General features: G+C 40.0%; 1 protein-coding gene across 4 annotated transcripts in view; it reads left to right on the top strand.

The window, feature by feature from the left end:
• NR1H4 (nuclear receptor subfamily 1 group H member 4) overlaps positions 1-24,871 on the top strand; it is a 73,743-nt gene that overhangs the window by 15,438 nt on the left and 33,434 nt on the right. For 2 of the 4 annotated variants that reach the window (XM_041738288.1, XM_041738286.1), the window contains exons 2-4: positions 637-771; positions 1,429-1,561; positions 18,790-19,155. In XM_041738288.1, the coding sequence (XP_041594222.1) occupies positions 1,483-1,561; positions 18,790-19,155 (445 nt within the window). In that variant the 5' untranslated portion in view covers positions 637-771; positions 1,429-1,482. Of the gene's footprint in view, positions 1-636; positions 772-1,428; positions 1,562-9,547; positions 10,377-18,789; positions 19,156-24,871 lie in introns of those variants that run through there. The other 2 variants (XM_041738285.1, XM_041738284.1) reach the window with 1 other exon arrangement.

The raw sequence follows: 24,871 nt of genomic DNA, 5'->3' as shown, positions 1-24,871 counted from the left end.
AATTGCCCTTGAAACTACATCGTTCATCAGCTACTTCCCTATCTTGACTCCTTTTCACACCCAAACCTCTCTGTTAAAGCATCCTGATCTTAGGCTCTATCAACAGCTTTCATGACAATCTGTAATCATTTGTGTACATGTGTGATTATTTTTTTAATGTCTCTTTTCTTCATTAGGCTGGATGTCATAGATCATGGACACTTCTTTTTCCTTTTACAGTTTTATCTCCAAAGATCCAGTCCAGAGCTTAGGGCAGAATAAGTCCTTAATAAATGTTTTTTGAAAGCATGAATAAAGGAATGAATGCAGCAGCATAGTCTGGTAGACTATCTTACCAACAGCCCAGTATATCTGAAACTCACTTCTGCTTGAACTGGCACATTCTGCTGAGTGAAAGAGAAAGAAATAAAGACATATATAGTAGGCACATTCTAATGAAATACATATTTGTCCAACAGAAACCCTATATTCTCTTCCCAAATAGGAAATATAAATAATTATTTATTTGTAAACAAAATGATTTCTTGGTAGAAACAGGATAAAAAGGTTTGAATATCATCCTTGGAAAATAGCCTCGGAAAAGAGATTCTAATAGCACAACTTCTCATTACTTGACCTTTCAAATTACTTCTTCAGGAAAGTAGGAGACATCTTGGAAGGAAGGAAGGAGGAAAAGAAGACCTAAAGATATAACCAAAAGTGGATATTGCTTCTCTTGGGCTCTTGGATTCATTCTGGACATTTCCTCAGGATGAAACTTCGGACACTTTGGTGAGATTTACCATTATTTTTCTTTTACCATAACTTTTTTTTTAGCCCACATAAATATAAGACCATGGTAGACCCTGAGAGTGAAAATGTAAGCCCCTGAAATTTTCTCTAAAGACCAAAAATTAAGATCCTGAGATAACACCTTCTGAATTTTTGATTTGCTGACATAGTGCCTACTCAAGAAGATTCCAGCAGGAAGTGGTCTTAAATCCACCTTTTTGTCTTTGTAAATACCTACTCAACTTTGGAGTAAGGTTTAAGATAATAAGTCATCAATTTATCCCATTTTTAATCAATGCCTTTCTATTTTTCTTTTTACTTATAAAGCAATAAAGACATAACCAAAATGTCATCAAATCTTGCCCAAATTTCTCAAGTGCTAAAATTTAAATGAAAATATGTTATATTTTTTCAGATACATTAGAGAGTATCTCTTTTGAAAGCACATATCCTGGACATTTGTGAGACCAAATGAGGTGTAAAAGTGGTAAATATTGAAAATAGATATGTACAGAAAGACTATGGCAAAATGTCTACAAAGGGATCTAATTGCTTTTTTGTGTATATGCTACTCCCTTCCTCCCTCTCTTAATGAATTATCTACACTGCCAATTAACTACACTGCCCTTCCTCAAACTCTATTTATTTGTCTTTCAGAATTTTTTTGAAGACTACCATAGCGAAAGGGCATTCTCAAGTAGGACAATTTGGATGGGATCAAAAATGAATCTCGTCGAACACTCCCACTTACCTGTCACCGAAGAATTTTCTCTTTCTGACAACTTATTTGGTAAGTCATTGAGTTTATTTGAATATAAGTAAAAACAAAGTGCAACTTGGAAATACAGGAGAGTAAAAAAGGCCTAGATGATGGTTCCAACAGAACCTGGCAAATGTTTTTGTTCCTTCTAAGTACTCAATAAACATTAGCTACTATGCAGGGTTAGAGGTAGATCAGACCTTGGATTTATTGAACCTAATGGTCTTCTTTTTTTATAGATGAGGACAGCAAGACTGAGAGCTTTGTGACTTGTCCAAGGCCATGAGGCTAGATAATTAACAGACCTGGGAGTAGAAACAGATTCCTGTTCCAGGCTAATTCTGATATTATTATAGCATGTACTAAAGTATGAAATCATGCTTCTTATGGTTTAATATTATACCTATAAAAGGCTGAGGCTACTTAGATTATGGTTTCCTTTCCACTATTCATCTCATGCTGGGGGATATATAGCACAGTGTCATGATTAGTCACTTAAATTGGATTGAGAACAAACTGTTCTCAGTTGTTTTCTGTAGATCTGTAACTAGATGAAACCATAAAATGATATATTGCTTCACTTTTTACATTTATGAAAAAACTTTTTATTATAAAGAGTCTCAATTGGGAACATCAGCACAGACTCAACAGCAGCAGTATTTGAGATGGGGCAGGGAAGCCTTCTGCCACTCATAAAAATAATTCCCTTCTGGGAGGCTTGCATACTCCCAGTTTTCCACTCTATGTTAATGCATGGACAGTGGTAGACTATGATAGTGAAATACAAAGCAAGTATTTATAATTCCTCAGAATTCAATGTTTGAAGGCACGTGATCCCTTATTTGGTTATAGACACCTTTGAAAGAGATTAATTAATAGCTGATGCCATTACCTACTAGTCATTAGCATCTTAGTGTGTAATGGTTTTGTGGGTTATTTCCAAAAAGAGGTCATTATTTGTATTACCTATTTGCATATCTACCTGCCCTGTGCAGTATAAGAGCACTTAAGGGCAGTGACCATATTTTATTAACCCAAGTTTGCACTTGATAAATAAGAATCAAGTAATAAATAATAAAAGAGAAGGAGAAAGAGGTTTAGGGGAAAAAAGAGATATTTATCAGCAACTCCAAAAGACACCAAAGGCAGTAGTAATTATTTATGAAATGCCAGTTCTCAAACATACTTGCTGCATCTTATTTCTTCCATTTGGCTTTTTTTCATTCTATGCATGCATTCAAGGCCAACAGGCCCTACCTCCATGTCCAGCTACCTAACCATTTGCTTCTGGTCCACCCTTCTATTAGTCCTTAAGATATTCAGTGCAGAGACATCTTCATAATTTTTGTCCACTAATCAGAATTCACAGGATAATTAGAACTGTAAGTGCTTATCACAGACTAAGGAAAATTCCATGGAATTACATGGAAAATTCCATGTAAGATTGTTTTTTTTATCTCATTGTAATTTTATGATTGCAAGCAAGCATGTTAGCTTGAAGGCTGACCTCACCAGCCATGAGGTAAAAAAAAATGTGAGCAGGTAGAGAAAGAGTGGTGGGAGTGCTGTCAAGTTAGAAACATCTGGGAGTGATTGCTTAAGGAAGCCACAGTGACTCATGCTTTTGGTGTTGCTCTTCCTTCAGCTCTCCTTTGCTAGACCACATTTCCCATCTTGTTTTCTAACACTGCCACTTAAGATTTCTGAGAGTATAAGCTGCATGAGCTGCAAGCACAGCTGTTATTCCTGGCTAGAGCAGTGTCCTCAAATCTTCATCTAGTCTTTTCTCCTGGTAGACTAATATCTGGCATGGGCATTGGGACACTTTTTCCTTTTCTGCATTAAGTTCTAGAGCCAGCTCTATGCATTTTTATCACATCTCTTTCCTCCTGGGGCCTTGGTCTCACTCTACTCAACAAACCTGAGCTAAAGGTACACCAAAGGGGTAGATAGATGAAGGCTTACATGTTCATTTCCTTATTCCTCCTCCCCATCTTCATTTGTGTCCTGATGACCCTGATGGATTCTTTGGGCTTCTCACCCTGAGCTTAGGATGCAGGGCACCAAGGAAAACACTATGACCAATGGATGAGTAACTCACAATGCCTAACTCACCACTCCTGATCTCGAGATGTGCCAGAGACTCAGAAGTGTTAACCCATGGGCTCAACTAGCTGGAGAGTGGGATTCTTTTCCAATGGTCCATATAATGAGTAACAGCTATCATGTTCTTACAACAAAGGGAAGTGAAGTTTACGGTATAGCCTATGGATAGCAATCATTTCTTTGACCCAAATATTGAGTACCAACTATATACTGGGCATTGAAATAAAGCAGAGAATAATACAGGCAAGATCCTAGTGGAGGATAGACTCACACACACAAAAATACAAATAAATAAATAGACAAAAAAACATCAGGTAGAGGTAAGGGCTATGAAACAATAAGACAGGGTGTTATAGTAACTGGAAAGATGGGGCTGCTCTAACTGGTGTGTCAGGGAGGGCCGCTGAGGATTTGACAACTGGGCTTGAGACTGAAAGGCAAGAAGTCAAGGAGAACATTCTAGGTGGAGGAATAGGAAACGAAAAAGCTCAAAGTCTGGAATGGACTCAGAAGGGCCTTGTCTTTTTATTTTTATTTATGGCAGTTGAAAGAGTCTAGAGAACTGGCTCTGGACCTTGCATTCCCATTAACCAGCGTGAGTAAAAGATTATTAAACCAAGAATTCTAGAACCACTCTCTAGTTTTAACATTTGGCCCACAAATTGCTACAGTTGTGCCAGAAAGTGGTGACTGGGACTCACTGGTACTCATCTGGCACATGGTATGACTTTCAAGGTGGCCTTGGGTATGGTCCTCCACCCTGTAGGTAACTGCATGGACCATAATGAAATCCCTACATTAGGACATTGAGAAGGTGTTATGACGATTATTCAGCAAATACTGATGAGCACTCAATAATGGGCACCGGAGACAGTGATGACCTTTCAGCATCTTCCACACATGGTTATGGACCCTCACTCTCTGAAGGCTTTGCTTAAGGTGAAGGGGAAGCAACTCCACATGTAGAAATGGTTACCCTGAAGGAGAAGAGCCAGATGCAAGGACTTGTATGCACACAGTTTATGTGAGAGGTGGCCGTGGGTTATGGAAGCAAAAGACTGGGGTCAGGAGAGAGGGAAAGAGGAAAACCAGCATAAGATAAGTTATGAGGGTCACTGCTATGGACAGGGGAACTGAACTCCCCCAGGAGTAGCACAGAGAATCGTCTTCTGAGGGACCAGGGACTGGGGCAGTCACTAACAGGTTGAGGGAGAACTTCAGGAGCTCCCTGGCACTTCTGCACTGTGCTTTTATCACTCCTGGTGGAGTCAGGCCACGTGGTCTCTCTCCTGTGGTGTTGGAGAAGTTCTGGGCAGAAAACAAAAGGATGTGTGGCATGCTCCGGAACTGACAAACTGAATACAAGGCGAGTCTGAGCTCACGTGTGATTATTTGCTGTGTCTGTGGCTGAAATGAGGGGTGGGCTGAAGGATGTGACACTGCTACCAGAGAGGGGTCTGCCATACGGTTTAAAAGTGATTTTTTCCTCCAAATCAGTTTAAATATTCAAGGGAAGGCTAAGAATTTGAGGCAGAGGATAGTGCAGATTTGCTCTGTTTTCCTAGGCTGGTCCTTGTAGAAAAGGAGAGAAGCCCAGACAGGATGGAATTGTAGAGGTGAGGCTGGAACGACCTTGTGAGGTCCTTTAATTTATTCTGTTGCTACAATGTCCCTGACAAATCCAGATGGAAATCCAGCTCATTGGCAACTCAATCCACATGCAGGCCTTGGCATGGAGGGGTGTAGTGACCCAAAAGAGATAAGTCTCTTTTCTTTTGGGACATCCTGCAAGCCAGGAAACATGGTCAAAGATTAATTTAGTGAATTGAGAAAGGCTTCAATCTTATGAGTGAAGAAGGCAGGGTCTTTATGCAATTAGTGTATAATAAAAGGTAATAATGGCAAAGTCCACAGCTTCCCGCAGTTTGGCATGATGAATGGGTTAGGAGATTCAATATAACTGATGTATTCTTCTGGCAAATTGTGCTTTAAGAACTGAAAAAAAAATTACAGAATTTCAGACTAATAGGAAAGTATTCTAACAACAGGACAGAATGAGCCAGAGAAGGTACCATCATAGGCTCCCATATCGATTGTTCTCAGTGCAGTGAGTCCTAGTTGTCCTAGCTCAGTGATATTAGGAAAAGTTCCCTGAATGTGAATGGAAATAAGCAATGAAATTGAAAGAAAATAGTCTTTGAGGCAATGGAGATATTCTGAAGTTTAGTTTTGTCCCCTGTAAACAGGGGTAATGATGACACATCACGGCTTGTTGGGAGATTTGAAGGGCTGTGTGGGAAAATGTTCTGTAAACCTGGTTTCACACCATGTAATTAATTAATCTGGAGTTTGCAGTGTGGTGTCACTATTTGCTAAAGTGATAAATACCACTCTACTCACTAAGGGAAGGAAGTTCTATTTATCTTAACATTGTTGGATGCAAGGAATCTTCACGGAGGCAACAAAAACCAACAGTATGGAAATAAATGTCTGGATGCCCTAAGGAAGGAGACATGTTCTATCTCATCTTGGTGTGATAGCATTGCTAACAATAGCTGTGGAATCCACGTTTTTATATTTTTGATTATGGTATCAAATAGTCCTTCCAAAGAGCCATTCTGAATGAGCCCAGCAAGTGGCAGGAGGCACATTCCACATAATTCCTTTCCTTTAGCTACTTTTCTTTACGTTGTGCTTCTCTCAGTGATTATGCCTGTTTCCCCTGGGTAGCTTTATTTCTATTAGAAGATATTTACTTTGGAATCTGATTCTTGCTTATGTCTTTTGCTTAAATTAAAATAATTGTTCAGGTGTTACAGAATCAGCTAAATGTTTTAAAAAAAACAAGTAAAAGTCTTGAGATGCAGTTTTGTGGGATATTTCTGAATTTGACTTCAGGTACCTGCAGTCACCAGATTTATCTCATTGGGTTTTAAGTCAAGTTCTGGTCTGCTGGGTAAATCACAGCTAAATATTTCCAAAAGGTGGAAAGATGCCATTGGCTCAGACAAAACAGGAGCTTTGTATGAGTATGACTTCAATATTATTTCCTACCCACATCTTTCCCACAGATTTATGTAATATCTAAGATTCTTATTAATTCACTATGGCTTTGATTTTTGCTCTCCCAGTAATCTCAGATCTCATAATCCTTGTTAGTGGAGTTAAGAAATGGAAGAAGCTAAAGAAATATCCACAGAGACTTTTCTTATGGCAAAATGGACTACTGCTTCTTTTGATAAGGCATGGATAGTTTGGAAAAGGCATGCAGTGAGATGAAGATTTGTAGAGAAGTGGCCAGTTGGTGGGCAACTCCCTTGCCATTCAGGGCCTCACAGGCCAAGAAACAGATCTCAAGGGCATTCAGAATAACCAAGGTGAAAAAGGGAAAATCAGGTTACAATTCTGTACATCTACAGAGATTTTAAAAATTGTGAGCATGGTAAAAGCTACTATTTCCTTTTTTAAAGATTTATTTATCTATTTATTTGCGAGGGAGAGAGAGAAAACATGAGCAGGGGTAAGGACAGAGAAGAAGGAGACTCCCTGCTGAGCAGGGAGCTGGATACAGGGCTGGATCCCAGGACCCTGAGATCATGACCTGAGCTGAAGGGAGATGCTTAGACTGAGCCACTTAGGCACCCCAGAGTTACTATTTCTTGAGTGCTTTCTACATGTCAGATACTATGCTTCAGTACATTTTTTATTTTTTAGCAGACTTCCTACATTCAGGTCCATCTCTGTCATTTACTGGTATGTGGTCTTAGACAAATTCCTTAACTTTATGCAAGTGACTTACTATATTTAATCAAGTTCTCAGAAGAATACCTGGCACATCATAAGTGGTCTAAAATTATTTGCCATTGATATTAATTATAACAACACTCCTATGAAGCATATACAGTTATTATTCCCCTTTTACTGGTAAGGAAATGGAGATTTAAAGATGTTTAGTAATCTATTTAAGGTTCCATAGGTAGTATGTGGCATTCAAAATATAATAAGAATAAGCAATTAGAATTGGATGGTTAATGGTCCAAAGAGGACATTCCTCTTCACTGTCTCAGTGGAGAAATTCTTTCCCATGAGATTACATCACTCAAAGTCTATTGGTCACGTCTTTTCTCAAGGATAGTTCTCAAAAAAGCATTGCCAACATTTGCTCTGGGACTTCCTTTTTTTTTTTTTTCATGGCTTCATAGCTGATTCTCCCACTTACCATGAATGAAACATCATTCACATTGCTCCCAAGTACCATATGCAATAGGACCCATAGAACTTAACCTGGTGATGAAATATTCTAGATTTATTTTGTCCAAGGTGGTAACCACCATCCACATGTGGCTAGCAAATGCTCAAAATAAAACTAGCATAACTGAGGAATTTATTCTACTTTAATTTAATTCATTTAAATTTCTGTAGCCATGTATGGCTAGTGGCTAGTATTTCTGTGCACAGAACAGCAGGGGAAAAATGTAGTTTTAGAAAAAAAAATAGCACAAAGCAGTTGGACATCACTGAGAGAGAAACAGATCAGTCTTATGAAAGTATTCCAATCAGTCTTATGAAAACATCCTATGTGAATTTCACTCAGCAACAATAGTTTCCTGAATCAGCTCACTTGTCCACTAATTTCCTTGTTAGTATAACAGTTTCTGAGGACAAAAGGTCCATTTGTTTGACTTGAAAAAGTCAGTAGAGAATTCTTTTTTTTTTAAAGATTTATTTATTTATTTTAGAGAGAGAGTGTGTGAGAGTTTGGGGGAGGGGAGGGGTGGAAGGAGAGGGAGAAAGAGAATCTCAAGCAGACTCTATGCTGAGTGCAAAGCCCTACCCAAGCCCTGAGAATTCTTAAAATAGAAAATTCAGAGATAGTTTATCCTGGTGTATATCCTCTAGGGGTAGCTCTCCCATCCAGGCAAGGATAACTCTTGGGCTGTGAGGAGAAGAGAATGAGGTCAGAAGTAGACTAAGGATTGAGAACAGCTTTGCAAATGGTAAATCTTGATTTGGCAATCCAAGTGGAAACATAACCATGAACTATCACTCTTTTCCTTTTTCTTGGCAATGAGGGCAAGTATGGCTTTATGTTTCAACCACGGGGTTTGAGTCAGAAGACCTGGGTTAAAGTCCTAACTTAATCCCTCACTAACTCCATGGCTTTAGACAAATCACTTAGCGTCACTGAGTTGCCTTGTAAGAGTCTATAAAATATGGTAGAAGATAGAGGGCATCATAAATAATACCTCCTCAGAGGATACAAGTAGGATCAAATGATTTCATGCATGTGGAACCACTTTGTAAATGTGTGAAGGCTGTAGAAATGTCTTGGCCATGATTACTGCACTTACATACATTTGCCTTTCAAACTGCTTTCATGTTTATTGTGTTTTTATCTTCACAACAAGTCTATGAAGGAAGTAGGGCAGGAATTATTATCTATGTTTTACCATCTGTGATGTAGACAAATGAGGCCCACAGAAGCTGAGAGACTGGCCTAAGGTTATACAGGGTGTCTGGTTGCATGAAGTGTGAGCTTAACCCTGGGCCTGCTGGATCCTATTCTAAAGTTTTATCTTCCAAAAAGTAACCAACAGTTACAAGCTTGCTATCTATAATCAGCAGGTTCTGCTGCAGAAATTACTCCTACTCAGTAAGCAAGTCATCCTACAACTGGAGTCAAAAGCCAAATAATCATAACATCAGTGTAATTATGATGGGTAGCCACCCACTGTGCTAAGCATTTTATTTTGCTAAGCATTTTATACAAATTATCTCATTTAATGCTCATGAGTTAACTCTATGAGGTTATATGGTTATCAGCCCCATTTTATAGATGAGGTAATGGAGGCAGAAAATGGTTCAGGAATTTGTCCATTTGTCCAAATCTGTAGAGCTAGTGAGTACCAAGGAAGTCCAAAATCAAATCCTGTTAGCAGGATTGATTCCTCCTGAAGACTGTGAGGGAAAGGTCTATTCCTGGCCCTCTCCTTGGCTTCTGAATGACTGCCTCTTCCCTGTGTCTTTTCATAGTGTCTTCTCTGTACGTCTATCTCAGTGTCTACATTTTCCATTTGTATAAGGACACCAGTATTATGGGATGAGGGACCATCCTCATGACCTTATTTTAACTTAATTTCCTCTATAAAAACCCTCTCTCCAAATACTGTCACATGCTGATATCTGGGGGTTAGAACTTCAACATACCAATTTGGGGAGGAGTGGACCCAATTCCACTAAACAGTGGAAATAAACCCAGATTAGTTGGCCTTGTGCTGTTAAGCATTAGGCTTTAATGCTTTCTGCCATTACAAAATTGTATTATTCTGTAGCCTTTTGATAGGAACAAATGTCAAGACATAGAGCATGGTACTTGACTCTAAATTCACTTTTAGAGCCACTGAACAGAAGCCTACTCTACATGTTAAATTCTAAAACTGGAAAGTGCTCCCCAAAAATGTTTAGCTGAGAGACTAGTTTCCAGCTTACTAGGCAACTTGGCATGGAGGACTTTTCTCATAAACATTTACAAATATTCTGCTCTGTAATGAAGTTAATCAGTAAACCACACAACCTCTGGCCTCTGTTGCTTCTTACCTGGTCTCATTTTCAGTTGCTGTGAATAAACTAAGAATGGTAATGCAGTTTCAGGGGTTAGAAAATCCAAATCAAAGTTGTCCTTGCCATAGGCACACATCAGAATTTGTCATGGAAATGATGAGCATGAAGCCTGCTAAAGGTAAGACACTGTTCACAGGTGCTCTTGGCCGAACTTTTGCAACTGGGTTGAGGGAGTGGGGGGACTTTTTGTTTGAGATGCTAGCAGCAGATCTCTGTCAAAGATGTCTCAGAACCAGAAGACTGGGTGAGAAGTTGGGGTGGGTGATTTTTGAGGGTTTGAACAGGTGAGGATCTCATTGAGATAAAATGTTAAGTATGTTTTCCCTAAAACTCTTCATTGAATATTATATAAGGTTAGCAAGATTTTTTGAGTTCAACACTAGGAAATTCTAACATTGATGCCTGTAGACGTTTGAAAAAACACTTTGAAGTACACTATGTAGTGCAGTGTTTTAAAAATGGCATGTCTCAGATCCCAGTGGGTCATAAAGTCTATGTATGGCTTATGATCACCTTTAAAAACTAGAATAGAATAGAATAGAATAGAATAGAATAGAATAGAATAGAATAGAAGAATAGGAGTAGAGTAAATAGAAATGTCAGAGTTCACTTCAAGAAGTAAGAATTGTGTTATTTCATGGAAATTCTGTTTCAATTACTTCTACAGATGTTTAAATGTATATGGAGGTCATGATATAAGCTATATATCAAGCTATGTGTTGTGGTGAGAAAAATAAAACGAGATTGAGAAACACTGATTTACCAAACTAGTTTCATAGAAGATTTCTCCCAAATCTGTGGGGAATCAGATGAGTAAAAAGTTCAGCTTTAGGCTCAGGCTATTTCTTTTTTCTGAAGTAAAACATAGATTATAATGAAAACAAAGACCATATAATGTAATATTGTATATTTTAATATTTTTCTCAAAAGATAATCTTACCTTTTAAATTTTCAGCCAAAAGGGTAACTCAAATCATTTTTACAATAATTATAATATTGAACGTATTTTTTTTTCTCATTAAACTTTTGTTTTAATGGGTCTCAAAATTCTGTGACAGATTTTTGGTCAAGTTGTTTCCATTAAAAAGTACTGATTTTAAAAACTAATAACTTAAAACTGCCACACACGCACACACACACACACACACACACACACACCAAAACAAAACAAAAAAAACAAATGGTCCACAAAACATTCTCCTTTCCTTCTGAAGGTTTTACAATGCATTGTTATCATTACCCAGTCTTTTATTATTAAACTTAAATGGCCAATTGACACAAACAGTTCTGAGACCGTTCTTCCACCACTGATTAAGACTGGGGTGGCAGGTATTGGGGATAATATTCATTTAGCTTTCTGAGCTTTTTGGGCAGACTTGGTGACTTTGCCAGCTCCGGCTGCCTTCTTGTCCACTGCTTTGATGACACCCACAGCAACCGTCTGTCTCATGTCACGAACAGCAAAACGGCCCAGAGGAGGATAGTCAGAGAAGCTCTCAACACACATAGGTTTGCCAGGAACCATATCAACAATGGCAGCATCCTCAGATTTCAAGAACTTGGGACCATCTTCCAGCTTCTTTCCAGAATGATGATCTATCTTTTCCTTCAGCTCAGCAAACTTGCAAGCAGTGAGCTGTGTGACAATCCAGCACAGGTGCATATCCAGCACTGATTTGGCCTGGATGGTTCAGGATAATCACCTGAGCTGTAATGCCAGCTGCTTCCATTGGTGGGTCATTTTTGCTGTCACCAGCCACGTTGCCACGATGAACATCTTTGACAGATACATTCTTGACATTGAAGCTCACATTGTCCCCAGGAAGAGCCTCACTCAAAGCTTCATGGTGCATTTCAACAGACTTTATTCAGTTGTAACATTGACTGGAGCAAAGGTGACCACCATACCAGGCTTAAGAACACCAGTCTCCACTCGACCCACTGGTACAGTACCAATACCACCAATTTTGTAGACGTCTTGGAGAGGCAGACACAAGGGCTTATCAGTTGGACGAGTTGGTGGCAGAATGCAATCCAGGGCTTCAAGCAGTGTGGTTCCGCTGGCATTCCCATCTTTACGGGTGACTTTCCATCCCTTGAACCAAGGCATGTTAGCACTTGGCTCCAGCATGTTGTCACCATTCCAACCAGAAATTGGCACAAATGCTACTGTGTCGGGGTTGTAGCCAGTTTTCTTAATGTAGGTGCTGACTTCCTTAATGATTTCCTCGTATCTCTTCTGGCTGTAGGGTGGTTCAGTGGAATCCATTTTGTTAGCACCAACAATTAGTTGTTTTACTCCCAGTGTGTAAGCCAGAAGGGCATGCTCATGGGTCTGCCCATTCTTGGAGATACCTGCTTCAGATTCACCAACACCAGCAGCAACAATCAGGACAGCACAGTCAGCCTGAGATGTGCCTGTAATCATGTTTTTGATAAAGTCTCTGTGTCCTGGGGCATCAATGATGGTCACATAATACTTGCTGGTCTCGAATTTCCACAGGGAGATATCAATGGTGATACCACGTTCATGTTCAGCTTTCAGTTTATCCAAGACCCAGGCATACTTGAAGGAGCCTTTTCCCATCTCAGCAGCCTCCTTCTCAAATTTTTCGATAGTTCTTTTGTCAATCCCACCACATTTGTAGATCAGATGGCCAGTAGTGGTAGGCTTGCCCGAATCTACGTGTACAATGACGACGATGTTGATGTGAGTCTTTTCCTTTCCCATTTTGGTTTAGGTTTAGTGGTGGTTTTCACGACACCTGTGTTCTGGCGGCAAACCCGTTGCAAAAAAGCTTGAACATATTTTTTATCATAGATTTAGTAGCATACTGTTTTATTATTTAAATATAATGTTTGAAAGTGACTAACACTGTATTTAGGAAATTAGTTGGAAGGTGAGAGAAGCAAGTTTTTCCACTATTTGCATTTCACAGACATTTATTAAGCACACTGTGTCAGGCTTCATGTACAGTGCCAAGAATGAAAAAAAAGGGGGGGGGGAGATATAATCTAATATATTCCCCCAAAAGTTCACAGACTAACCACAACAGTATTAAAGAAATTGTATTGAATGTTTATGCTGGGTTTAGCACTATGCAGTTTACATTCTCTGTCTTAGCTTATCTGTAGTACGACCTCTCACCAAGGTACTATATTATTCCACATTATAGAGGAAGGAAGAGAAGCTTAATGTCTTTGTCAAGTTCGTGCATCTAGCAAGTTGCAGGGGAATTAAATCTAGATTTGTCTATGCAGTAGGGTCCTTGTAACCAGTTGTACCACTTCAAGGTTAGCGTGGAAAGCAAGCCTGTAAACAAATCAAATGATTGTACATGCTTCAGTGTGCTACAGTGCAGGTGTGGACAGAGAGTAGGTAAGATTAATCCTTGGGGAGATTAACCAAGGCCTTACAGAGGAGGTGATCCACTGGCAAGCCAGAGAAAGTCACCAACATCACAAAGGCCAGGAATGGCAAGTAGCTTATAAATGAAGCTATATCAACTAGTTAAGTAACCATGGATTGGGAAATAAAGGAAGGCAGAGAAGGCAGTTTTTCCATTCATGAAACATTTACTATGGTCAGCTTTGTGCCAGGGGTTAAAAAAAAATGGATATAATGTGAACCATTACCAGGCTCATCGGAAACAAACCGTGAGATCATGAGAAAGTGCCTTCATTACTACCTGAACCTGGTTCTCCCATCTGGGTACACAGGGATTCTGATCACAGACTCCTTGGAGCTGTACTCTCTAGTATGGTAGTCACTAGCCACATGTGGCTGCATAGTTTTTAATTTTAATTATTTAAAATTGCATAAAACTTAAGACTCAGTTTCTCAAGATCACTAGCCACATATCAGATGTTCTTACATGGTTGGTGGCTACCATATTGGCTACATAGAACATTTCCATCACCTCGGGAAGTTCCCTTAGCTGGCACCCTTTTACAGAAACTACTGCATGCTAGAGACTCTCCACTGAGAAGCATTTTGCTTTCCTTTGCAGGAGGTTTCAGACTCCCCAGGTGTCCATTCATGTGTTCCCTTTTATTTTTTTTAATTTATTTTTTAATTTTTATTTATTTATGATAGAGAGAGAGAGAGAGAGGCAGAGAGACACAGGCAGAGGAGAGGGAGAAGCAGGCTCCATGCCGGGAGCCCAATGCGGGACTCGATCCTGGGACTCCAGGATCGCACCCTGGGCCAAAGGCAGGCACGAAACCACTGAGCCACCCAGGGATCCCCTGTGTTCCCTTTTAAAAGCTCTTCCAATGGGTGCTTGGATGGCTCATTGGTTAAAAGTCCGACTCTTGGTTTCTGCTCAGGTCACGATATCAGGACCATGTGACTGAGCCCTGTGTTGAGCTTTGCACTCAGCTGGGAGTCAGCTTGAGACTCTCTCTCTCTCTCTCTCTCTCATCCCCCTCTCTTCCTGTGCTCCTCCTCCACTCACACATGCTCACACACTCTCTCTAAAATAAATAAATAAATCTTAAAAAAAAAAAAGCTCTTCCTAAACTCTCAGGGAACATTCCCTATAATAAGGGAATTTAAATTCCCTTATCCTTGATAGACTGGTTCCAGAAAAACACTGATAAATTGAAATTTATATATATATATATATATATATGTATATATATATATATATGCCAATATATGTATATATTGGCTTTAAATTGTATTAAAGTAGAAATAAACTTACCTTTTAATTTTTTTTAGAAGATTTTATTTATTTATTTATTTGCAAGAGAGAGAATACATGGAGAGGCAAAGGGAGAAGCAGACTCCTTGCTGCATGGGGACCCCCATGTGGGGCTCGATCCCAGGACCCTGGGATCATGATCTGAGCCGTAGGTACATGCTTAACCGACTGAGCCACCCAGGTGCCCAAATTTACCTTTTTTAGAAAGCATAAAGATGACTTACCAAAAATAAAAAAACAAATAAAGTTGACTTACCTCCGCCCCTTCCACATCTGATGCTCTATCAAAAGGTTCTGTTATTTGTTTGCTTGTTTTTGTCCCAGCCCTTGACATCTCTACAGGTGCAAGCACGCACATGGACACACACGCACGCGTGTGTGTGCATAAGGACCGGGGCCTTTTGTATCTCTATTCTATCTGTCCTGTTCACTATCGAATCCTCAGAGTCTAGCACAGTGTCTGGTAAAGAGCAAGTGTTCACTATATATTCATAAATGAAAGAATCATCCGGTTTCTGCTTATCAAAACAGACTAAGTGTCAATAATTACACATTAACTATCAGTTAACTATTAAAATCAGGATTTTGCGAGGTTCTTTAATAAAAACATGCCTTATCATGGCATTCAACTTCTCAAGAAGAGAGAACTTCTCAACTATTTTATACTCACAACTACCTTAGAAGGTAGCAAGCCTGGGGTGTTAATAGTTCCCACTTTTAGAGAAGAAATTAAAAAAGAAACATGTTAGGCAGTTGTTCAAAGTCTCACAGTCAGTTCATGATGGAAGTTGTTCTGATCCTCTGTTTTGGGTGGTGTTGACCATGCTGGGTTTTTAAAAAAATATTATTATAAGTTGCCCCATACTGTGGAGATTTGGCAGGGACACTGAAATACTAGAGGTAGATGTGCTTTGAGGATAGAAGCATCATTTAATAACATGTGCTGTTCTCATATTCTTACCATGTTTTATTGTCTTCACATAATATCAATGTCTTTGTGAAAGCTTTCCATTTTGATTGAAATAATTCCAAAGACCGACACGCTCTTGTGACCATGATCGGACTGCAGTTGGGACTGCCTTGAGTCTTATTGATAACAGGAAGTCTAGTTTTATTGAAACAATGCTTTGAGGTCTTGGAATTGTCACTTGAGGAGAAAAAAATTACACATTTCCCTGGATTTTGTAAAACTCCAGATTCTTTCATTAATTGTTTGGCCTTAGGCAAGTTGCTTCACTTTGCTGGATCTGTAGGCAGAGAGATTCTGGGGCTGGGGGTGGGAACAGGTCATTGACAGGGAGGCTAAAAATCTAGCAAGAAGAGTAAGTAAAACAAATGTTTTTAATGCTTTTCCATTCTTTTCAAGCCTATTCACTCCACAAATTTTAGTCATATTTGGTTATGAAATAGATCAGGATTTTACTTATGTTTTATCTCTTCTTTTTGCTGTAATAATATCATATTTTCATATTCTTCCATTTTGTGTTTATAAGATAAAGGACTGTTGCCAGAACTTTTTGTCTGTCAGATATACCGACTCAACACTGGTTTTATATGGAGAAGTCAGGCATGAAAGATAGGAGGTTAATTTTTGCCCAGATGGTGTATACTTTGTGGTTCAACAATCTTTTTCTGAATCAAGGCAGAAAGCATTCTTTTCAACAAACTTTTGATAGGCATATATTCCACTTCACCCTTGTGGAAGAGCCTGGAATTCTCATCCCATAGACAATTAGTCTTGTACTTATGGAGATTTCAGATACAAAGAACAACAATAAGAGCACCCAGCATGATGTCTTTTCTTTCCAGGTGAACAAAGGGAAGCCCAGGCAGGGTAGGTAAGTACCATGTAACTAGATTCATGATGCCCAGGGACCTAAAGTCCTAAAGTCAGGGAAAACTTCCTAAGAGAAGCTATACTCAAAAAGGAAATTTGGAGATAGGTAAGTGGAGAAGAGTGAGATGAAGTTCTGTGAATGAATGGCTGTGCTGCAGAAGGTTCTAGCTCAGGAAGCAGCTGGGGACAGGGAAGGGAGGTCCTATGTCTGGAGGCAGCAATGCACATTCAAGGATTAGAGAAGTCAAACATAAGAAATGGCCGGAAAAGAAAAGGTAGGATCATGGAGAGTCTTGTACACCTGGTTGCGGCTTACCTGCAAGCAGAGGCATGGAAGTACAGGGGGAGGAAGAGAAAACCATTCATCATCATGCTTTAAGGTATCACACATCTGAAATTGTCCTAGAGGAGTGGTTCAGCATGTGGCTTTGATGTCCAACTATCACATCTCAGCTATTTAGGTAGGTAAGAGGAAAGTTGCCTAAATTCTCTGTGCCTCAGGCTACCCATTTATAAGTGAGGATGACCATGTTACCCATCTCATAGGATTTTGTGAGAAAGTTGAAACTAGTCAAGTGCCTGGCGCTAGGATGGCATCTCTGAGACTTTTCTGATAGTAGTAGTAGCAATAATACCAACCCCAACCACCACCAGGTCTGGGGCACTGCAAAGAGTAGTAGTATCTATGCGTGTAGTATCTGTGTGTGTAGATACATAGATCCACAGTCCCTGACAATTCTAAATTCCAAAAGCTCTAAAACCTGAACGTTTTATCCAAAGTTTGACGCAAACTTCTCTGGCGGCAAAAGCTGACCTGAATGGATTTGAGGATACTGATGACCTTTATTTATTCCACTTAGTATGAATATCTGGACCTCTCACCGTGGGAAAGGCTGCTGCGTTGTATTCAGAGCTCTGTCCTGGGCCATGCTGGGAGAAACAGCACTGTATGCTCTCCTAAAACACACACAATTCTGAATCCCAAAGCACATGTGACCCCAAGGGTTTTAGATGAGGGACTGTGAATCTGTATTACCTCGTTCAATCCTCAGCATATCCCTCACTATAGATATTTTCATCCCAAGCTGGCTGCCTTGAAAAACAGGTTCATCAGTAGTTTCAGTCATGTGCCTGAAGTCCCACTGTTCATTAGAGGTGGACTTGGAATGTCAGTCTGGGGTTGCCTGACTATGCTTGAAGAATCAGACACATTTGTGTACTATCCTATATCTTATTTATGTTTATTAAATTTTTTAGTATTTTGCATAGTTTAAATATTTCTATTTTCGAAACAGCCATGGTTTGTGTCTCTTGGAAATAGAAGCATTTTCATAACCTTATAGTTTTCCAATACCTATAGGTTTTATAGATAAAAGACTCATTTTGTAATAATAGCAGTAGGAATAATAATTATTATCACTATTTTATTTTATTATTTTAAAAAAGATTTTATTCATTTATTCATGAGAGACACAGAGAGAGAGGCAGAGACATAGGCAGAGGGAGAAGCAGGCTCCATGCAGGGAGCCTGATGTGAGACTCAATCCTGGGTTTCCAGGATCATGCCCTGGGCTGAAGGCAGGTGCTAAACCGCTGAGCCACCCCAGCTAAGCTTATCAAGCATTTTTAATCTTTACTCATTTGAGGATGAATATGGTTATATTTTATATTGCAATTTAATTTTAAATTTAGTTGTTGATAGTTGTTGATTAGTTTAAATTCAGTTTTTGTACATTTATAAAACACTTTGTATTTCTAAAAACTGTCCATTCATATCCTTTATCCTTTTCTCCATGGGGTTGTTGAATTTTTCTTATTGGTTTGCCAGTGCTTTTTACCTATTAACAATGAGTCTTTGATCTGTCTTTTATGTTGCAGATAGTTTTCTGAGTCTGTATTCGTCATTAAATCCTTTCACAGTGTTTTTTTTTTAATATAGTTAAATTTTGGTCTTAGACATTAATTCTAATTTTGTTACTCTTGCTCAGGTGTCCTAACAGAACAAGCAGCAGGACCTCGGGGACAGAATCTAGACGTGGAACCATACTCCCAATACAACAATGTTCAATTTCCGCAAGTTCAACCACAGATTTCGTCATCATCCTATTATTCCAACCTGGGTTTCTACCCCCAGCATCCTGAGGAGTGGTATTCTCCTGGGATATATGAACTCAGGCGGATGCCAGCTGAGACTGTCTACCAGGGAGAGATTGAGGTAGCAGAGATCCCTGTAACAAAAAAGGCCCGAATGGGTGCATCAGCAGGGAGAATAAAAGGAGATGAATTATGTGTTGTTTGTGGAGATAGAGCATCTGGATACCATTATAATGCACTGACCTGTGAGGGGTGCAAAGGTAAGCATCTCTAGTTGGCCATTTTCTCCTTGAGGTTTTACTCTATTGGTTGTTGAAATCCTTTAGACTAGATTCTTCCCTTTTACCAGGTAACTTCCCATTTTCTCTTCCTCCACTCTGAGCTGTTATACATCTTCAGGAAAAGTCTTTTAGTGCATTTAGCTTACGTATAAATGAATATAAGTGAACTATTTCCTGTTTACAACCCCACACATGGTTAAAAGAAATATATGGATTGTGGTGGTGGCGGGGGGGTTGTTTTTTGGTTTTGTTTTCGAGAGAGAGAGAGAGAGCTCAAGTGAAGGGCAGAGAGAGAGGGAGAAAGAGAGAGAACCTAAGTAAGTGCCATGCTCAGCACAGAGCCTGACATGGGGCTCAATCCCCCCACCCCAAGATCACAACCCGAGTTGAAATCAAGAATTGGGTACCCAACCATATGAGGCACCCAGGCACCCTGTTATTTTTTAAAAGAAAGAGAAACTGTTGAACTCATCTCTTTTAAATTTTTTTTGTTTATTTATTATTTATTTATGATAGTCATACAGAGAGAGAGAGAGAGGCAGAGACACAGGCAGAGGGAGAAGCAGGCTCCATGCACCGGGAGCCCGATGTGGGATTCGATCCCGGGTCTCCAGGATCGCGCCCTGGGCCAAAGGCAGGCGCCAAACCGCTGCGCCACCCAGGGATCCCGAACTCATCTCTTTTAAAACTGAGATCAAGGAGAATAAGACTTTATTATGCAAGGTATTTATTACACCTAAATGGTAAACTTGTTAGTTCTAATACTTCATTTCCACTGTATAGATGAAGAAAGTGTAGCACAGGTGGTTGGTGAACTTACTCAAGGCTTCCATGGATTAGAGCAGGGAAGCTTCAAGTCTATAGCTTATGGAACTAACTCTAGAGCCTCTGGTGTCAACCACTAGGCTACCATGTCTTTTAATCCTTGCCTACTGAGTGATCATTCTACTCTTGGAGCTATTTGCTCAAGACTACTATTGACTAAATCAACGGCCAAAGTGTTGTATTGTTTGGATCGAGGAATAAGCCCCTAAAGTCCATAATGTAGGCCAGTTCACCTCCTTATAGGTGGATACTTGGTGAAACCTAGTCCTCCTGGGAAGAATCTGGGGCGTCCAGGGTGACTGGGGTAAAACCAGTGTGCCGAGGACAACCCCAGAAAGCACTGACTTTAACAGCAGGCAGGGGAAGAATAGCCCCTAAAGGATATAGAAGGAAGCCAGAGATGGGAGGGCACCAGGAAAGCACAGGGTCATAGGACACAAGGATCCAGAAATGTGGTCAAGAGACAACCCCATCCTTGGGCGGGAGTTGGGGGGCTGGGGCAGGTTAGGAAGGAAAAGCTGGATCTGGATAAAGATAGTTTTTAAGAGCAGAAAAAGGCAGAACTCTTTGATTCTGATTTGGGACTTTGCCCCCAGGGTGGGAGCAAAAGGACCAGAGGGCGGGGAAGAGATGAGATGGAGTCAGGAAGGGCCTGTGTCCTACATCAGGGGTTGGCAATGTTTTGTGTGTGTGTGTGTGTGTGTGTGTGTGTGTGTGTGTGTGTGTGTTGGTTTTTTTGTTTTTTTGTTTTTTTTTGTTTTTTCTGTAAAAAGAGAGTAAATATTTTAGGCTTTGCACCATAGTCGTCTCTGTTGCAATTACTCAACTCTGCAAACACACCCACCTAAAGAAGAGGCAGGCAGCCTGGGTGGCTCAGCGGTTTAGCACCACCTTCAGCCCAGGGCTTGATCCTGGAGACCTGGGATCGAGTCCCATGTCGGGCTTCCTGCATGGAGCCTGCTTCTCCTGCCTGTGTCTCTGCCTCTCTCTCTGTGTCTGTCATGAATAAATGAATAAAATCCTTTAAAAAAAAAAAAGAAGAAGAAGAAGAGGCATAGCTTTGGTTTTATTTAACCTACAAAAATAGGCAAGGAAATTTAAAAACAAAACAAAAAACCCCCAACCAGGCAGTAGGCTGAATTTGGCCCATAGGCCTATAGCTATAGTTTGATGACTGATTTTCTAGTCCAATGACTGGAGGGTGAGTGTGAGAACTAGCTGGAAACTGTGTAGTAAGAGACTACAGCACTCGGCATGGATACCAGAAATGTAAACTCATTTTGTATACCTGGATTGAATTCAATTTCAAGCCCTAGTGGAAACTATATTTTTTCTTCAATTCGGGATTAATTTACTCACTCCTGCTCCTGTGCTGCCCTGAGCCTGGGCAACACCAGGTGCCTCTCCAGGCTGTCTCCAGGAAGGTGCACAAGGATTTTTCTGTTCTAGGATTCCCGAATGACGTGGGGTTTTTATCATCTTTCAACACACACATCCTAGGATCAGTCCCGGCACAAAGGTGTGAGGGATTGGAGCTCAGGGCCTTCTCATGCACTTCACATGTCTTGGCTCTCTTCACTTCCTCTTTATTGTCCTACCTTTCCCAACTCAGGGGAAATTTAGTCTCTGAGATCTTGAGGCTTAGGCTTTGGTGACAAAAAGCCAATAACAAGCTCCTTTGTCCATTGTATATATTCTTTTGAGGAAACAAATGAATACTATCCTGGCTTTGTGACTAGGGAGGAGGTTACAGCACAGGGTACAGTACAAAGGAAAGGACCAGAGTACCCCACACCAGGAAGGCCTAACAGCTCGGCCACCTTGGTCCCCGACTCCACACCCCTTCAGTATCTGTGCTCACCAGATACAAAATTAATCTTATTCCATATCTTTCTATCAAAGGAAGTGTGTGGACTTGGGAGTTTCACAGGCATGCATTGAATCTAGACCATAAGCCTTGGCTGAATAAGCATGGTCCTTAATAATATCAGTCAGAGTTCAGTGAAATAGAACAGAAACCAAAATTTCAAGCAGTAGGAATTAATATGGGAGAAGTTGGAAAGGCAGAGGAGCAGGTTCTGTGCCAGGTCTCCGAGAGGATGCTCAGTGTCATACTGTGAAACTGGCCTGTCAGGGAAGTTGCTACGGTCAAGGAAATGGGGAAATGGGAAGCTAATTCGGAAATGTTGGCTCCAGAAAGACCACCATAGCTGCCATCTAGGCATCTGGAAGCTGCCTCTTCCAGAGCTACGGCTTGTCGGGAAAATCTGTACACATACGTGATAAATGCCCTACGTCTTGCCTTTCAATGCCCTCGAAGCTAGCAACTGGAAGCCAAGATGCTGCCCCAGCACAATTCCACAATCCTGCTTGCCAGCAGAGACGACAGTCTTGCAAGGGCATCTGTCCGACATAGCTTACATCATCTCCATAGTCTTAGTTGCAAGGGAGTCTGAGAAAGATCGTGTTCAATTCTGCTGCCTTTACGGTAGAGAGTGCACACTGGAGTCGAAACAGGAGCTGTGGACATCCAGCCAGCCAATCCTCAGCTTATAGATGTTGCTTCTCTGAGCCTCCAAGCTGCAAACAAAGGGTAATATCTGTTCCACAAGGTCTTTGTAGAATTAATATTATGTGTAAAGATCCTGGCAGCTCTCTTGCCTTCGGCTTCCCTGGAGATCTGTCAGTGATGCTTGTGATGCTTACACACACACACACACACACACACACACACACACACCTACACACACCTGAGAAAATGCTTAAAAGCTTAAACACAAAACAAAGACCATAGTTAAACATTCTGATTTCATTGGTCTCATATCTGTTTCTATTAGAAATATTTTAACCTTAATAACAAAGGCTTTATTGTCAACATTTATGGCATCCACGAGAGAAATTTCAATACGTTTTTAAAAGTAATAATTGTAAGAGCATAAGCATAGCACAGTGACAATGCCCACCATTTGCTCAGCACTAGATTAAATCAAGAGCTTTCTCCCCCCGCCCCGCCCCCCGTGATCAGCAGGGCTTATGAAATTTTGCTAATGTTTGGATGAATTTTGATTCACACTTGAAGTGTCAGCTGAACAAAGCTGATCTGCATCTGACTGGAAATTTCAAACGGCTACATTTCCAAATAGGTCAACGTCAGTCACATCCATCTCTAGGCTGGGAGAGTCTTCACTTATCAGCTAGAGAAAGGTAGAATTCGTAAAAGAAGTTTTGTGAGTAAATGGGTGACCTGTTGTCCTTTTGAACATATTCTTAGTCCTGACATTCTAGAAAAGACTCCATAGTTATTGCAACTGTTCTCGTGTGTAAAATAGATGTGGAGTGTTTCCAATGGGTCAGGGCTGAGGTAGGTGCCCTGACTCACACATGAACTTCCTGAAATCCGATTTGATTTTGAGGTCTGATTTTATAAAATCTGATAATGATCCTACTGATCTCTGTGGGTCAAATTATTTTAGAGTGGGATGCAAGGGGGTAGGGCTTAAACTATGTCACTGCATTGGAAGTAGTTTTTTTTTTTTAAGATTTTATCCATTTATTCATGAGAGATACACAGAGAGAGAGGTAGAGACAGAGGCGGAGAGAGAAGCAGGCTCTATGCAGAGAGCCTGGTGCAGGACTCGATCCTAGGACCTGGGGATCATGACCTGAGCCAAAGGCAGACACTCAACTGCTGAGCCACCCAGGCGCTCCCTGGACACCTTTTGTGATAAGTGTTATAAAATTCACAGGAGGAATCAGATTCTGACAGCAGACAACCCAGATTTCAACATCCCCTTCCCCCACTGCTGATTTTCTTCCCAGCTGTTCCAAGTTAACTCAGTGTGTCTGGGCTTCAGACTTTTCTCCTAATAAATGAGGATAATTAATAAAGATGAGGAGAAGGAGGAGATGAGGAGAAGGAGTTTGAGGCTGAGATGAGGATAATGGTGATGCAGCTGGGAGATAAGATATATCAAATAATTATTATGTGCAAGCTTTATCTGGGTTTTTTTTTTTTTAAATTTATTTATTTATTTTTTATCTGGGGTTTTACCTGAATTAGTTTGTTTAATCTTCAGGACCACTCTTTGAAGTAGGTACCTAGGGGTCAGTGGGAGAATTAAACAAGATCGTATGTATAAACCAATTAACATATGACTTGCCTATGGTGAACCCTCAATAAATGTCCATTATTATTACTATTATCATTGAATTGTGAAGAAAAAAAATGAGAGATTGTTTTTGAAATGTCCTGTTCTATACCTGGCACACTTAAATGCTCAGTAATCATTAGTAATTGCTGCTTTGTTGGTGAATTCTCATTATTTTATTTTTGTAACCCTTCTGCTCATCTAGTCTCCCAAACTTTGATCATACACGGTCTTCAAAACTATCTCTCTTCCTATTAACTAATTAAGTAAGCTTCTAGCCCCTGAGAGTTTGAATTCATTAATTCAGTTCTTTATTCAGCAACTATTATTAAGTACCAACCATATGCCAGGCATTATTCTAAGCATGGGAGATGCAGCAGTGAACAAAACAGACAAAATTCCAGCTCTCTTACTCACCATTGTAAAGTAAAGCAGGGAAAGTTTGTAGAACTGAGCTAAAATAGGCAAAAAGAAAAAACAGTGAGACAAAAAAGTTAAAAATTAAAAAATGTAAAAATAATGAAATAGTATCAAAAAGAACATACAGAAAAATCAAGTAATGAAAGGATGATTTCCAGTGGATAAAAATTGAAATTTCACATAAATATATAGCAATGATGCAAGACACACCTAAGACATAAAATTATATTTAAACAAGAAAAGGTATTTGAACTAAATATATAAGCAATATGTAAATATGAAAGTAATGACTGAAAAAAAAC

This window comes from Vulpes lagopus, chromosome 23, assembly GCF_018345385.1.
Source record: "Vulpes lagopus strain Blue_001 chromosome 23, ASM1834538v1, whole genome shotgun sequence".
Taxonomy (NCBI): Eukaryota; Metazoa; Chordata; class Mammalia; order Carnivora; family Canidae; genus Vulpes; species Vulpes lagopus.
This window is presented reverse-complemented; position numbering and strand designations above follow the sequence as displayed.